Source organism: Epinephelus lanceolatus, chromosome 1 (genome assembly GCF_041903045.1).
Source record: "Epinephelus lanceolatus isolate andai-2023 chromosome 1, ASM4190304v1, whole genome shotgun sequence".
Classification (NCBI taxonomy): domain Eukaryota; kingdom Metazoa; phylum Chordata; class Actinopteri; order Perciformes; family Serranidae; genus Epinephelus; species Epinephelus lanceolatus.
In genome coordinates, this window is record NC_135734.1 from 7,728,196 (window position 1) to 7,744,795 (window position 16,600).

The 16,600-nt window shown below is 39.8% G+C and overlaps 1 protein-coding gene across 5 annotated transcripts in view; it reads left to right on the forward strand.

Annotated features, from left to right (window-relative positions):
* Positions 1 to 16,600, forward strand: part of cadpsa (Ca2+-dependent activator protein for secretion a) — a 278,770-nt gene that overhangs the window by 222,973 nt on the left and 39,197 nt on the right. For all 5 annotated transcript variants that reach the window (XM_078172262.1, XM_078172289.1, XM_033625614.2 and 2 more), the window contains 4 exons: positions 1,421 to 1,495; positions 2,374 to 2,457; positions 3,189 to 3,221; positions 11,403 to 11,510. In XM_078172262.1, the coding sequence (XP_078028388.1) occupies positions 1,421 to 1,495; positions 2,374 to 2,457; positions 3,189 to 3,221; positions 11,403 to 11,510 (300 nt within the window). The remainder of the gene's footprint in view (positions 1 to 1,420; positions 1,496 to 2,373; positions 2,458 to 3,188; positions 3,222 to 11,402; positions 11,511 to 16,600) is intronic.

A 16,600-nucleotide genomic window follows, 5' to 3' on the forward strand; every position in this document is an offset into this window, starting at 1 on the left:
TGATGAGGGCAGACATTCCCTGCAGAGAGCTCCCAAACCCAGCAAAAGACAGACTGAAATTTCACCTGTCATAAAATTACTCACAGAATTAATCTGATCTTAATCTGATTTACTCCGCCAGCATCATTTGTTATTTTAACCATTTCAAACTGAAAGCGATGATCAGTGCCGGTTAAAAATAAAAAGCTGCTACCTGAAAATGTTATACACTTAGCTTTATTAATAAAAGAGGGAGCAGAGACAACAGATTTGGTCAGATTCTTCAGAGTGTCTTGCCAATCTGGATGTCAAACTTTGTCACATTTCACAATGTTCACTTGCATATACAGCTAAATGCTGCACTGTAGAGCCTGGCTGTATTAAAGGAGAGCAGCTTTGCAGTTGTTCCATGAAAATATGGCTTACTCTACTTGGACATTTTCAACTATTTACAACTATTCAGTAATTTTTATTGTAGCAACCATTAGTCCTATGCCAGCCCTGCAAAGATTTCAGACACATGGCAAATGACACAAGCCATAGTTCTCTCCTTTCTACCGTTCTATCCTGGGTGAATTTTTCAATCTAATCAACAGAGTTAATGTTGGCATTGTAAATTTATTGTGCAAACCACGGATACCTTACATTGGTGCACTATTATGTAGCAAAAACGTTGAAGCTTTCATCAACGCTGTGGTAAACTTGTGGTTAGGTTTTGGCACAAAAACCACTTGGATTATGCTAATAAAAAGATCTTGTTTTGTCTTAAAATACAGGTTTTTTGGTGGCACACTCCTGGCTGGAAACGCAGTAATGACTCAGTATAAAACAGCCCCTTTTGTTCCTTGTTGTTCTCAAACAATGGTCTGCAGCTTGGCAAGCATCTCGCCTAGGTGTCACACTGATACGATACATATGAAGTGTACAAATGTAACATTTCTGTGGTTTGCAGAGATGTACAATGCTAACGTATTCATCTGGCAGATTTTTTCTCATGATCTAGTTGGTTAAATCTCCATCTATGAATTTCTGGTTGAAATAAATAACAATGTGTTTAAATGAGATAATGTTGAAATAACAAGCATTTATAAAAGTGACCTCTTCCAAAAGGCCAATTTACTGAGTTATCTGGATAACTTTACATTCTGAGTAATACTATGTGCTTTTTTTCCCATGTTATCCAGAGTAAGATGAGAAGAGTGATAAAAATGTTATGTGCAACCGGTAGGTCTGGTACGTGTTTAGCCTAGCTTAGCATAAAGACAGGAAGCAAATCCAGGGCTGTCCAGACTAGAAAAAACTTAATTCAGTACAAATGAATATAAATATGATACTAATATATAATATAAAAATGTTGAGTATTTCCCTTTAATGTCACATTATGATAGGTTTGCTATGTGTGGATGAGATGAGTAACATGATGTTTTTCTTTCCTCTGTAGAGACAATACCATTCCCAAATTGACAACCTAATTGAAGAGACGGTGAAGGAGATGATAACTCTGCTAGTAGCTAAGGTACAGAACACTACGGCATACATTTACACTGTAGACGTATTGTATTGTTGTGTATTTTATATTTCAAGCACAGGGCTCCATTTTTTGTATGCATAATATATCGTTTCATTGTTATGCAGATGACATACAGATTTACCTCCCTCTAAATATAAATTGTAAGGACTCACTAACCCCTCTACTGGCCTGTTTGGCTGATATTAAGACTTGGATGAGCCAAAGTCATCTCAACTTAAATGACAATAAAACTGAGGTTATTGTGTTTGGACATCCACCATGTAGCATTAAATCTGTTGCTGGCATGGGCCCCCTCGCCTCTAAAACCATCTTGCATATCAAAACCCTTGGTGTGACTCTGAAAACAACAATAATTTCCACAAAATAATTACAAAGGCAGTTAAGATGAGTCAAAAGGACTACTAAGAAACTCAAAACGACCACAGAGAGACTCAAAATGACTACAGAGAGACTCAGTGAGACCCACAGCTACTACAGAAAGACTCAAATGACCACACACAGACTCAAAACCAGCAAAAAGAGACAAAAAATAACTACAAAGACACTTCAAACAATGACAGTGAGACACAATAACTACAGAGAGCCTAGAGGAAACTGAAATGACCACAAAGAGACAAAAAACAACAAGAATATCTAACAAGAGAAAGATACTGGAGTATTTTCTCAGTGGATAGAGGAGCCTGTAATCTTAATCTGATTTTAGAAAGTATGAAAATCTTTAAAAAGTGAGATACATGGTTTTAGGGTGACATAGACAATATGACATACAGTTGTATTTTAAACCACACTGTAGAAGAATGAAGACTATTTCCATAAGTTAAGTAATTCCACTACTGCTTTTTTCGTCTTTTCCTCTTTCTCAGTTTGTGGTCATCCTCGAGAGTGTGTTAGCCAAGCTCTCCAGATATGATGAGGGAACGCTCTTCTCTTCCTTCCTATCTTTCACAGTAAGTAGCAAATATACTTCCAACACCATCGCCCCTTCTTTCTAAAACACATTCTGGCAGATACTCACCAGTTTCATCTGGAGATATGACAAGTTTTCAGTGCAGTGAAACAGATGACCATGAGTGATAAAACTACTTTGAAACAAGCCTACAGTGTATCCCTGTTATTTTAATTATTGATTAAAAGTGAAAACAATGCAGCATTAGAATTCAAAACTGTTGTAAATGTTTGATTTTTCTGAGTTAACTTCTAAGGTTCTTTCTTAAATAAATGTGTACATAAATTGATGATGGTCTTTATTTTAATAGCATTACATGAGATACCATGATTTTAGTATGGCCCTCAGCAAAAGCTCTCCCGTTCAATCTATTCTGGATCTTGTTTGTTGAATCACAATCTTAACAAAAATGCATTCAAATTAGAATACCCCCCACCCACCCCAACTTTATTCTTTAATAGTCATTTTAATACAGTTTGACCTTTTTTGACTTCTTCCTGAGCACCAAATAGCTTAACACCTCAGCTGGTTTCCCACAATATTACAAAAGCCAGGTTATTGAATTTGTGAGTGCACTTTTGCAGCTAAAATCACCACATGAGTCACTGTTGCCACTTCAGCACTGAACTACAGGCTGTACAGTCTCACCACGGCAGCCTTTGTTCTGAAAAATGGTGCCACAGCTGGAGTCCTGACTGTTTTTTCACTCACTTCTCTCTCCTTTATGTCAAGGTGAAAGCTGCCTCAAAGTATGTGGATGTACCTGTAAGTGAGACTTACTTACTTTCTCTTTAATGTGTGTCTATGTTGTTAAGGCCTCAATGTCTTAATCAATGCATTTGCATTTATAGGAGACAGGTGTGCATGCATTTATCTATGTCTGCTTTTCTTTTGAGATTTTAGGTTAGGTTTGACTACTAAAGCACTCTGTTAAGGTTTGAGAAAGATGTTGACTTTTCTTAACATATTTAATAAGTCACTATGCTGTCATCTGTCTAAACAGAGCCACAAAATCAATTCTGCTTTAATTTCCATGAGTGAGGAAGGTAAATAAATGAAATAACATGAGTAGATGACATGACTCACGGTGCACTGGAATAAGAGCCTGAAAATAGTGTTCCTTTTCTATTTATAACATTAAGAACTGATTTTGGTATCAAGAATCAAAATTGAATTGTGAAGCTGAAAACACACACAGCGCCGCAACGCGTCATATGGTGAGCGTCAAGTAACACCTATCGTGCCAATAGGAAGCGCTGTGCTGCAGTGCCTCGACAGAGTGCCCCGCACAGTTATTTTTGCATTTACAAACAGATCTGTCGCCTTCTTTCACCTCTAGGGTAAAATAATGTTTGAAGAGTCAGTCTCCTGAGCTGTGAATTGACAGGAAATAACTTTTTTGCCATTGTTTTTACACCAACCAAATTGTGGGTTATGGTGCTTTGTTGTCACTCACTGCTCTGTCCAGCACTCACTGTATTTCCGGGCTCTTCACCGGTGACACAGAGAGAAGCCTGCACCTCGTTTATCACCCACAGAACGGGGTTGCACACCAACATTTTCAAAACAAAATAGGACAGGCTGCAGTGAGAGTCTCTCTCCATGGGATATTTAAAATAGTGGGTTTGTGCATTTAGTCCTTGTCAGGCAAGCTCAGGGGTTTTGTGTTACCTTAGCCCACAGGATTGGCGCTCAGCGTTGCTTTTTTTTTTCTCCAAGAGAGGATTAGAATATATGCAGTTCATAACACCCTGGTCAAAATTAATATACCGTATTTTTCCAAATAGTAGCCCGGGCGTTTAGTTCACAAAATCAATTTTGACCCCAGGCGTTTAAAAGAACCAGGGGCTATTTGCTCAAGACTTTTATTTTTTTTTTTGCACCAACCTGTACCAGGCCATTATTTGGTTACAGTTCCTGTCCAGTATGTTTTTTAGTGCAAAAATACTGTATAATGTAGGGGTGAGTTCGTGTACAAAAACATTTAGAGTGGGTCATTGTTTTCGTGTACACGTGTACACGGGTTTCACCGCTGCGTGGTGCTATTGCATTATACCAGTAAAGCCCCAGTTATCCGAATACCATCCGAACAGGCCATTTAACCAACAGTTACAGGCCGCTACACCAAAATATCGCCATCCCGACGGTCCACCATCCCGAATTCTGGTCCCTGAGTCCTGACAGTGAGCTATGGCGAGCCTGTAGAAGCTGTACTCCCCATGCATGTCAGCGATTTTCACCGGGGACGCACGTGAGGATTTCAGGCTGACATTAACTGTTTTTCAGCGAACTCTTCTGGTAATTTTATGAAAAGGCATGGCATATGGGTCCACAGTAACTTATTATTATTATTATTATTATTATTATTGGGTCTTATAAGAGTGGGCTACAATGAGTACCGGGCCATCAAATCACAGCATCCGCGGTGAGAGAACACGGAATTCTGTGCGCTTTTACGCACGCGGGTGTAGGTGATCACGGATATTTGATGTGGGAAAGATGTAGCCAGATGTATTACCTGTTTTAGATATGTGGCTGTCTGTCCATTCGTAGCACGAGTCATGTGCATCATTTCACCACCGACCCGTTCGTAAAAGCGCAAACAGCCATCGCCATGAGGCAATGAATGAGGAAATAATCGCCTGGGCGTTTAATCGGACCGGCGTTTATTATATATATCACCTTTATTTATTCATTATGCAAAATGGGGTCAAACCCCCGACAGCTATTACTGTGCATTCACACCAAAAGATTCAAAATCGCCAGCGGTCGCTCAGGTCGCTGGCATTGCGCTGCCTGGCAGCTCTGGCAGGGCTTGCAGAAGGCTGCCAAGGGGCGGGGCTTTCAAGCTGCACTGCAGAAGATCTCTTTCTTTCTTTCACTGTCCTGCCTTGAGAATATTCGCGGTCTGCAACTGGCTGCTGCTCGCTACTGCTTCGGTGGTGGCGCTGCTCATTTGCATAAAGTTCAGCTTCTCTCAACTTAAGCTTGACGCTCAGGTCGCTGGCATCGCGCTGCCCGCGGTCGCTTGCTGCAGCTGACGCGAGTGACGCTCTTCGTCGCGAGTGTTCATTGAAAATGAATGGCTGCTGGCTGCTTATGACGCTCATGAATCTTTTGGTGGGAACGCACAGTTAGGTGCCCGGCAGCTATTTGCCACCAGGCGACTATTTGGAAATATACAGTATGTAAACGCTAGAAGGTCCACTCATTACTAGGTATCCCAGAAGGGTGACCAAAAATGGGGACGGTAAGGAACGGTTCCATTGGTACCATCCACAACTTTATACAGTGGAAATGGAAAAAAAGCGTACCAAACTGAACTGAACCGAACCATACCATACTGCTTCATGAAAATGGGGCTCTTGACTTGCCCTGATGGCAGGCCTGACAACAAGCCTATTTAAAGAACAATCCATTGCCTACACTTGTTTATACAGAATACATAACACATTAAAACAGGATTGCTGTGGAACTCAAAATTTTACCTGTGCTGGTATTACTCCATGCACATCAGATAATTAGTAATAAAACAACTGTAAAATTAGAAACCAAAGTATATCAGTATGTGATTCCTTAACTCTCATATTGACACAGTTTTCAACTCGCCTATATACGTTAACAGCATAATTGAATTAATGAAATACAGTTAAGGATTTTGGTTTTGGTGGCCTCATCTGGCTACCCCAATGAAAAATTTCTGGGGGCAGCACAGCAGCCAGGGGTTAATCCAATCTATACAGTTTTTTTACAATACAAAACAGCAGTTTAAGGATCCCTTATAGATAAATGTTTCTATGTTAATGAATGTTTTAAGTTGATTAAAAAAATAGAATAGTGGCACTTAAGATTTCTACACAATGTGTTTGCTTATTCAAATTATAGGTGAATTTAATGGCTTCATTTTATTTTATTATGCAAACTAATTTAAATTTGCTCAGTAGTTAAACCTCTTTAGAATTAATGTTACAGTAAACTGACAACCATTGGTCAATTACATTTCTCTTAAATCTTCAAATGAAAAGTTTAAAATGTTTTTAAGGATTAGAATGAAGGCATTTTGTTCCCCAGTACTGCGTGTGTGTTTGTTTCTTGTGCATGTACAAATATTTGACCATGCTTTCACATGTAGAATCATAATCCAGATGGCTTTGGTTGTCATATTTCCACATCAAATGTCCCCATGTTTTCCCCCCCAAATGTCCATTCATATGCATGTGGCCAGACACTGACAGGCAGCCATGCCTCGTGCCTCGCTCACTGTGCAGTACACATTTTGAGGCCATGTTGTACAACACATGCCCATTCTGCTGTCAGGGTGGCGGTGGTGGGTTGCGTGTGTGTGTGTGTGTATGTTTGTGTGTACGCATCAGATCTGTATTAGCTGCCAACACTTAGGCTGTAGCAACATGCCAAATTTCAAATTAATGCCTTGTCAGTGAATTTGACGAGGCACTGTGTACACTGGCAGGGGTCGCAGTTTCCAGCCCAGCACGCTAATTGTGTCCTTAATGTACAAAATTAGAGTTTCACTGGTAAAAAGACACTCATTTGCACATTGTAAGTGTCATTGCAGATGTGTTAACTAAGTTTAGGAGCAGTTAGCAATGAGTTCTTTGCGTGACTTTTTGTCATGAGTTGGAGAAAGGAGAGAGAAACTGAGGCAAAAAGGTTTGTAGAGTGTTATCTTATCTTGAAAATGGTTGATGTAAGAAAGAGAGCTAAAGTGCGGGTTACAAATGCATTGTCCTCTGTGAATATTTTAGATGTCAAAATGGCAGGTCTCCTAACAATCTGCTCTCCCCATCAAACCCAACTGAGTGTCCCTAGTGCCCCTATTCACTTTGCACATGCCCAGACTGTGAGTGTTGTTTACCAGCCAAGCCGAACTCTGAGAGGAGCTGACTGAAGAGCACGGCTGCCCTGTGGTCCTGAATCTTCATCCTTGTAAATGAAACATTTCTTTGGATATTTCTCCAAATGAAAACTGAAAACAATAGAAAAAGATCTAATTTAATTTTTTGAATTTATGTAAAATTTGCTTTAACTTAAGTGATGTGAAATGCATTTGTCACCTAATGTACCTTTTCACGAGAGAAAGGGGCAGAGACACATACCACACTTAAATCACCTGGAAAATGCAAGTTCGGGCACTGGGTGCTTCTCTTGTGCCTACTCTGTGCCAGCTAGGTCGCGTCAGAAGTTGCTACATGACCATACAAGCACCATATCATAGCCTACTTACCAAAAATCCCAAGTCTGGAGCTGCTCTTCTTCCAGGTATTTTTTTTTTTAAGTGTGTATTTGGCCTAAAATGTTGTCTGTCAGACAGATGTAAAGCTTAGAGTTGCCTTACACTAAAACAAACAACTTCTTCACCATATTTATCATAGATTGGTATTTACAGAATAAAGAGAAGATATCTGCTTGCTGTGATTGGTTGCTGCTCATCACATGACATGGTATGCATTGCTACGTTCCAAACTATCTCAGGGCATAGTGCTTGGGAATGCCTGTGTGCCACAACAGCATCCCTTTCACTTTGGAGTGTACCGACCATACGTCTACATTAAAAACAATTGATCTGAGGGCACAAACATGCTCCATGCGTACAGGTCCATACAGTCTACAGGCATGCCGGCAACTCTGAGTGGATGTAGTTAGGCACAGCACTGCTTTGAGCAAAATGCTAACATTAGCATGCTAACATGCTCACAATGGCAATGCAATACATTTGCTAATTAGCACTGAACCAAATTTCAGTTGGTGGGTTGTCAGTTTGGCAGATATTTGACAAAAGGACAAATCAAACCCAGGTAGCCAAAATGACCTAGCCCAGCTTTGGACCTAACTCAACATGCCAGAAGGAATAAGTAGGGCCATGTGTGGTTGCCGGCATTGGCTTAGACTCGGAATGAATGACACCTGATTCCATCTGCAGACACCGATGTTACTTGGCCACTATCAAAAATGACCTGGCTCAGCTTCGGCCCAAACTCAGCACACAGGAAGATTTAAGTTGGGCTGCCCTCAGTTGCCTGATTTGACTGAGAGTCAGGATGAAGGATTCCCCCCAGAATCGGCCGGTAACTGGCCGGACACCAGCTGCTGACACTGCCATCACTGGGAAATGTTGACCTGATGACGGCGCTGGATGAAAAGTCAGAGGCTATTGCAATTCATCCTGAGGGGAGCATGACTGTCTCAATCAAATCCATTGCAATCTATCCAATAGTTGTAATTTTTCACTCAGAAGTATGTCAATAACATGTCAACCCCCAGGTGGTGATAGAGAAAAATTATAAATTTGCTAAAGTCTTTAGGACATTTTGTCTGGGTGTGTGTGTGTGTATATATATATATATATATATATATACATATATATATTGTCTGGGACAGGAGGCTGGCATCAGTAGACCTGAATGCGGGAGGGAGTCTACCGATGGAGGAGCTCAGACAGGTTGGCGGAAGCCAGGTTGTGGAGGGCTTTAAAAGTGATGAGTAGGATGCCTGTGGATATTCTCATTTATCAGGTCATAGTAATCTCAATGCAATTGAATCGAACGCAGCTAAGTCCAGTTGCGTTCGATTCAATTGCCTTGAGATGATGAGGAGGAGTTTGATGACCTCCTGACCCTTCCTTGGGCATCAAAGATTCTCGTGAACAAGATAGCTTTTAATCACATGGGCAGATTGAGATAAAAATTGGCTGAACATGTTCAGCTCCCCACTTCATTAACCCTTTTGATTTATTGATCCCCTCGTCTCATCCTCTGGAGCCATTTCACATTTTCAGGAAGTTATCAGCCTCTTGTTCATTCTGTCCGACACAATGAAATGATGGGATGCAATGAAAATTTTAGCCTCTAGGAGCTGCTAGCACAGCTTTAGACCTTAAGTCTTGTTTTATCTGTTGCAGAGAGTGTGCCAAAAATACAAAAACAAAAATAACATATCTTGACATCCTCAGGATGATAATTGAATGCAAAATACTGAAATCAAAATATTAATATGGACAGCAGGTTTAATAGCATCCCAACAACAACAGCTGGGAGAGTAATTCAAAGAGCATTTTAATGGTTTTTTCATTGCTATTAAAAAACATGATAAAAAAAAAGTAAACAAGCAACATTTTTATAACTCCCTCTGCATTCTTTTCTATTATTCATTTAGTTGGACATATTTGGTATCTTTGGCATCACCACTAGGATTCACAATGAAGTTATTGGTTTTGTACTGATTCTTGTACTTTTTTCACTTTGAAGAAATTTGCCGTAGCTTTTTACTGTTATTTTCTTCTAAAAGAATATTGATGTTTTTGTATGTGTTTAACAAATATAATTTCAGTAAGATGGGATGAAATAGTGTTTTCACACCATACCAAGGCCCTGTTTCAGAAAGAAGAAGGTTTAGTGAAGAGTTAGTTAACCCTGACATGAGAGAAACTAAAGGTTTTCAGTTCCAGAAAAAAGAGGTAACTCTGCATTGGTTACTGTGATAACTGACTCTGTGAACCTAACTTGCTCACTGGCAGGTTTTCTTCAACAGACCCTGAGTTTCTCTTTCGTGCAGCTACAGAATGTTTGAAAGTGAGTTTTTTTCTAACAGGCTGTGTGTAGTCTGAATGTGTTTTAACAGCACTTTAGTGAATGTGTTTAAATTTACTACAGCTTGTTGAAGTTGCTGAAAAAAAGCCTCTGAATGCTGAGGAGAGATTGTCATTGCCTAAAAATTTTGAATCAACTGTATTTTACTCTTTTCAAGGGCAAATCATCGACCACATTATTACAGGATAGGTTGTCATCTTATCATTATGTGTCTATATCTTTGAGATAGATCGATAGATATATTTTTTAAATCTTTAACTATATTTTCAACTTGTTCTCATCCCAACTTGCTGCTTTGTTAGTGGACTTTCATGTCCACATATGATACACTAAGTATCCTCCTGCATTTGTTGTTGACATTCCCAGACGCCAGATCGATTTACATGTGCTACATGCATTGTGTCTTTTTAAAATACACTTCCATTTTCACAGGAAATGTAGAGTTTCTGTTTGTTAGATGCATACAGTCTTTTTCAAAATAAACTTACAACACTGGTAAAACACCTCGTATTTATGGTTTTTTCCTTGTGCAACAAAAGCTCATGGTTAGGTTTAGATCAACATTGTGGTTTGGCTCAACATTCACAGGGAAGCAAACACTGGGCTCCCAGGTGAAAGGTTTGTTGGACCCATCCACTGTCCCTCCTGCGCACTCTATAGGGATTTTCCAGCTCCTTATGTAACGTTGTAACCAGCGGCATTTCAAACTGACTGAGTCTGGTTACATTTTTAATTGACACTACACTGCAGTAAAGGGTGCTCTTTTGTGTCAGTGTCTGACTCCTAAATCACTGACGGAGTGGCACTATTTAACAAGTTGTGAATGAGAGTGGGCTGATATTTTTCATGTTCAGTCAGTAGCCCCTGTGTTTAGTCCCTGTTAGATCAAAGCTGAACAAATATATTTAAAATGTAATGCAAACTATGGCCTAAATGGTGATTTAATGGACAACACTGATTGACACTTTATGGTGCTAACTTCATTTCACTTCTTCCTGCTCTGACTCAGGCTCGTTTTTATAAAAGATAGCTCATTAATATCTACTTCCACCAGATTAAAATGGAGGCTCTGCCTTTTATTTTGCTGTAGCCATGATGAATTGTTATATTGGAGCTCCACTGCTGATGGCTTTTTTTCTTAACAGCACACCTCAGAGCAAAGCATACTCAGATTGAACAAACTTTGATGAGCTGTTCTAGAACCAAAAACTCTGAGTTTTCCATCTCAGGGTTAGTCATCTCAGAGTTCAGGCTTAGACTCAGAGTTTGTGAAACCTGCTTTCTGAAACAGGCCCCAGTTGTCTGAGCAATGGCTTTTTTCTCCTTTTGTCCTCTGCAGAAGCCAGGGATGGATGTTGCTGACGGCTATGTGACGTTTGTTCGTCACTCCCAGGACATGCTGCGGGAGAAGGTCAATGAGGAGGTGTACATAGAGAGATTGTTTGATGTAAGTAACACACAGCACCTCCTCTTCCGTCAGTGGGAGGCTTAGTAACAACAAGGTTTCATTTACTCCACCTGTGATCATCTGTAGGAGGAGATTAAAAAAACATCACTTGTAGAGAAAAGGAGAGTGAACCAAAGTCAAATGATTACAGTCATGTGATCTCCTCAATGTACACGTGATCTTTAATCTGAATGGAATGCATGTGAGTTCAACACAGCCAGAGTTTGTACTTTTGCCATTTTCATATTGCTTAAAACGCGCTATCTCAGTAATTTGAGTTATGGGGATTTATGATTCCTGAGCAAAAACTGATTTTCCAATATGCCTGTAACATGATTGAGGATATTGGTAAAGTTAAATCCAACATAGTAACAGTAAAATGAAGTAATAAAAAATAAAAAAAAAGTTTTCAGGATTTTTCTATTGCTGGATCATATTAACCAAGTGGAAATATTGTAGATCTTGTTTGCAAATTTTATAAGTGTATTCTGGTATCTTACTTCTCTGCTACACTGTAACATAAAATTCGGTCCGTTCCGATGGATCTGCAGGTTTATAAATGTGAAGGCTGTTTTATCTACAAAACTCATAAGTACCTCACTCTGGTGCTTCGTGTCTGTCACTCTGCCAAGTTCTCGTGCAGACTCATGTCTTTTTGGGTTTTTGCAAGTCACTTTGTGAAGCTGACTGTACTTACGCATCAGTGTCCTTCTCCATAGCTGACAAACTGTAATCAACTCAAGCTGTAATCAACTTGCAAAACAGTCCCATGACACTGTTTGCCTCCATTACATGAGATGAGGTCAAGCAACACCAAAACAATTAGTAAATCTCTAAGCCTGGCTGCTGAGCCTCCTCTCAGCTCAGACTGGCGAATTTCTTCTGAAAATGTGCTAAAACAATCACTGCAGTGGGATGAGTTGCACACTGGGTAGTAGCTCTCTATAGATCCGCCTCTGTTTCTCTTTTCAAAGTCAGACGTATTTATACACCACCGTCCTCTCTGCTGCCTCGGCATTTACTCTTTGTCTTGTGGTGTCTGTGTGCAATTCGGGCCGATCTTGAGGAGGGATTATCCTAAGCGGCGCTCTCTCTTTCTTAGTCAGCAAACAACAGTTAATCAATTGAAAAAGGGGCACAAAAGATCACTTTGTAAGATGGCTTAGCAGCCACCAACACAGGGCTTACAAACAGGTTGTCTCACCAGCTACCTTTAACAGCAGCATTAAAACTCTGGGGTCAGTCACTCTGGATTATTAGACAGAGCTGGTATGTTTGTAGTAAAGCGGTACAAAGTTTGACACACCAGCTGTAGCACACATTGGAGACACCATACAGGCAGAAGAAGTACCTGAGGCACAGCACAACCCAATCACCAGAATAAATGTATGTTACTGCAGACCACTGATACATTACATTGCATTGGTTATGGTTAGGAAAAGATTATGTGTTAGCTGAAAATACCTGGTTTAGGTTGCACAATTTCTCAGTGAAAACAACTGCTTTTTGTGCCACTACTCCCTAAAGTTGACCCTGGGTAATCAAGCACACCCTAAGGTACAACAGAAATGGGCTATAGAAAACCATTGGTTCTGGTATTCTGGCGTGTGTCACACATCACCAGTGTGTGTTGCTGCAAAGACTTTTTTTCATTGATATACTGGATAATAGCTCTGGCTGAAAGTCCTATGTTTGGGTTCCCAGCCAGCCGGCAGCTGGCAGCACCCAGAACAGAAGACTAAACTTTTACAAATGAAACCAGGTCTCATAAGGAGTTTGTTTTAGGTCCCAGATTACTAAGTGTTTAGGCCATCATCTAGTACTTAAATTGATCAAGAGAGCGGATGTATCAGGATCTGGCTGTCTAACCCCATCTGAGGGACACCATGCCATGCAGTAAGGATGCTGTCTGTACAGTAATCTGGAATTACTGACAATCTCCAAATCTCCAAATGAACAAAATCACACAAACATGTTTTCTTCAACTCCAAATCAAGCCAAAATCAAGTCCTTTCTAAACTTAATAGATCTTGGAAAAAATATACACACCCTTAGAGTTTGCTTTATCCAGGGCTCAGACAGGAGGCAGTCTCCTTCTTTAGGCTGATCCAAAACACTTCACAGTTGCTGTGCTGTGTTTTCATTTGATTGTGTCTTAATGTACTTCCATTCTAATTTCATCATAAAAGCAGTAATGTAAAGCTCATTGCCGTTAGAGCTCAGTTTTGAGGGACTGCTTATTTCTGAAAAAAAAATTACATATTTCTGACAGGTCAAGAAACATAAGCAGTCAGGTTGTAAACATAGCCCCAGCTTAAACTTGTCGATCCCAGCAATTGACTCGGTGAGTTAATGTGACGATAATCAATAAGATGATGAGCATCAAGTGGAATAAACCTGGATGATCCTTCAAATGATTAATAGGGCAACTGAATAAATAGTTTAATGAATTAGCTTCAGCTTTAATTATTTTTATTCTAATACAGGCTAAAGGAGTAGAGGACAGGGACAGGGACATGGTCCAAGTTGTGTAATCCTCTGCAACTAATGTAACCATTATCTCTTTATGCTGACAGTGTGTGCGTATTCATGTTTGAGTCTCTGCAGATTGAACAGTGTAGGCGTGTATACAGTTGCATCTATCTGTCTGTGCCATTGTGTTGAATCAAGGCCTTGAGGTGTAATCCGTCTCCTATCCTCTTCTTCTCTGTCCGTCCTGACAGAGGGTGACAGAGAGGTGTCCGGTGCTGGATGTTTGCTGTTTGTTGCTGCATCTTGACCCGTTGCTTTGCCATGTATCCTCTTTTCCTCCACAAGAGCATTTCTGCTGCGATTTGTCTCACCCTGGCTCCTCTTTGTTGTCATTCCGTATTAGTTCTCCCTGCGGCGTCACCGAGGCCGATGAAGGTGTCTCTGGCTGCTCTCTGCAGCTCTGTTGTGCTTTTCTTGTCACTCCACCCTTTTTTTCATCTACTTCTCTCTTTCTTGTCTGGTGTTTTTTCTGGTGGCAACCTACAGCATGGAACATTAGTGCTTGAATCAGGTTTTCAGGCAGAGTAGTTTTTCTCTGTCTGATTTAAATCATTCATCAAGAATAATATTCTGTTTCATGTCTTTAGTTCTGCATCGTGTTCCAGTTTCTTTCTATAAAACAAAAGAACTAGAGTGGACACACAATGTACTAATGTTGACACCACACTATTACGGAATTACATTAACATATTTCACACTTGAGTAAGATTTTACCATGGAGGTAGAGGATGCTAGGGCCCAAAAATGCTGAACTTAGACTGACATTTATTCCACCAAAGAGAAACACTTAAGTATATAGTATTTTCTTTTGTATTGTATAAGTAAAGTTTGTATTGTGAATATGGCACAAGACTTTTGGTTTAGTAAGCATATCTAGAAAATACTGTTCCTTTGCGATGCATAAGGATCTTAGTGCAGCAGGAGCAACAGTGTTTTCTTGATAAACTAACAAATGCCTGAATTTTTGTCATTGTCCTGCAGCATTTCCCCCGAACACTGTAAACAATAAAGGCGCCGATGTGAAAGAACTGCTTTTTCTGTCGGCATCTGACGCCGGAAGTCACTTGCCAAGTGCTGGTATTCAACAACTTCGGAGTGAGACCAGGTTGGTCACGCGAAGTGGCCATACCTTTAATTACACATAAGTTCATTTCTAAATAACTAATAAATGGGTAAATTGTATATAAAAGTTGTCATGAATGTTGAATTTAGCTGTAAAGACCAGGCTGTAAACATGTCTATTTCTGCTGTAAAGTTGGGCATTTTAACATGGGGGTCTATGGGGATTGAGCCTCAAGTGGCCATTAGAGAAACTGCAGATTTTAGCACTTCGGAGTTGGCTTCATTTTTCAGCCCTGGAGGATGCTGCTTGATTCTCACCCACACTAAGTTTTTATCGTATTTCATACATACTTTTTAAAAATAGTTCAGAAACAGACAGTAAACACTATAGAAGTAGTGAACAGTTAAAAAGTAAAGGTTCATGAGGCCCCGCAAATCAGAGTGTCACAGGCAACTAAAGCAGATACCCTAGAGTGTGTGTGTGTGTGTGTGTGTGTGTGTGTTGGGTTTGGGGGTCGTCGTGTTCTTAAAATAAGGTCAGAATGGACTTCCCTTAATCTTTGCTTTGTTAGGCGGTCCCTCCCCTTTCCTTGGTGGGCTGCTGACTTAATTTATTTATCTGTTTTGTCCATCTCCCTCAGTGAGGATTACAACAATAAGGCAGCTCATTACACAAAATATTACTGATTATTGGTTTTGCTTAGGTCCTTTCCTATAATTATACCTCACCATGAATTTGTTGTAGACATGCTCTTGGAAAGTTTACATTTTTGCAATATGGCTCATGCTGTCTATTTTAGCAAGGCACTTTGTCTATTATTTAATCTTGCGAATAAAATTTGTCACTGGGCTAAGATTTCTATAATTCTTTAAAAATGAAACAAACATAAAAATGAAAAAGGTGTAAACGAGAAAAAAAGAAGAGCAAAAATAAACAGCTGCAAAGACAACAAAGTGCCTGAAAAACAATTTTCACTTGTCTATGTATAATCCATTTGCTTTTTCAAGACTAGAGGGACATTTTATGATGTTTTGGTGACCCGCCAGGACACATTTTTTATGCCGTTTGACAAGATTAAAGTCTTTATATCTTTCAGTGGGCCATAATGTAGAATGAAACAACTCCATCAAGTCTCCCAATACCATAACAGTTGACTGTAAAGAGATTACATTTCAAATCACATCAACAAATCAAGTCCTTTAAGCATGTTTCATTTCACACATCCCTGCCAAATCTGAAGATGAACAGCAAAATGTGTTTGGTCCGGTTATAGCCAGCTGAATAGAACAGAATAGAGTATGATCCTGCCCATATAATATTGAAGGTTAAAGGTGGGAGATGAAACACAGGCTTAGTGAGGACACTTTGCACGCGCCCAGAAGTAATTTAGGTTTCTTAAACATGTTTGGCTGTGATTTTCCTTGAGAGACAATAAGCCTTAGGTCATGAGTCATTTTAATTGGGGTTATGACATGCATTTAGATGCCTTCTAATA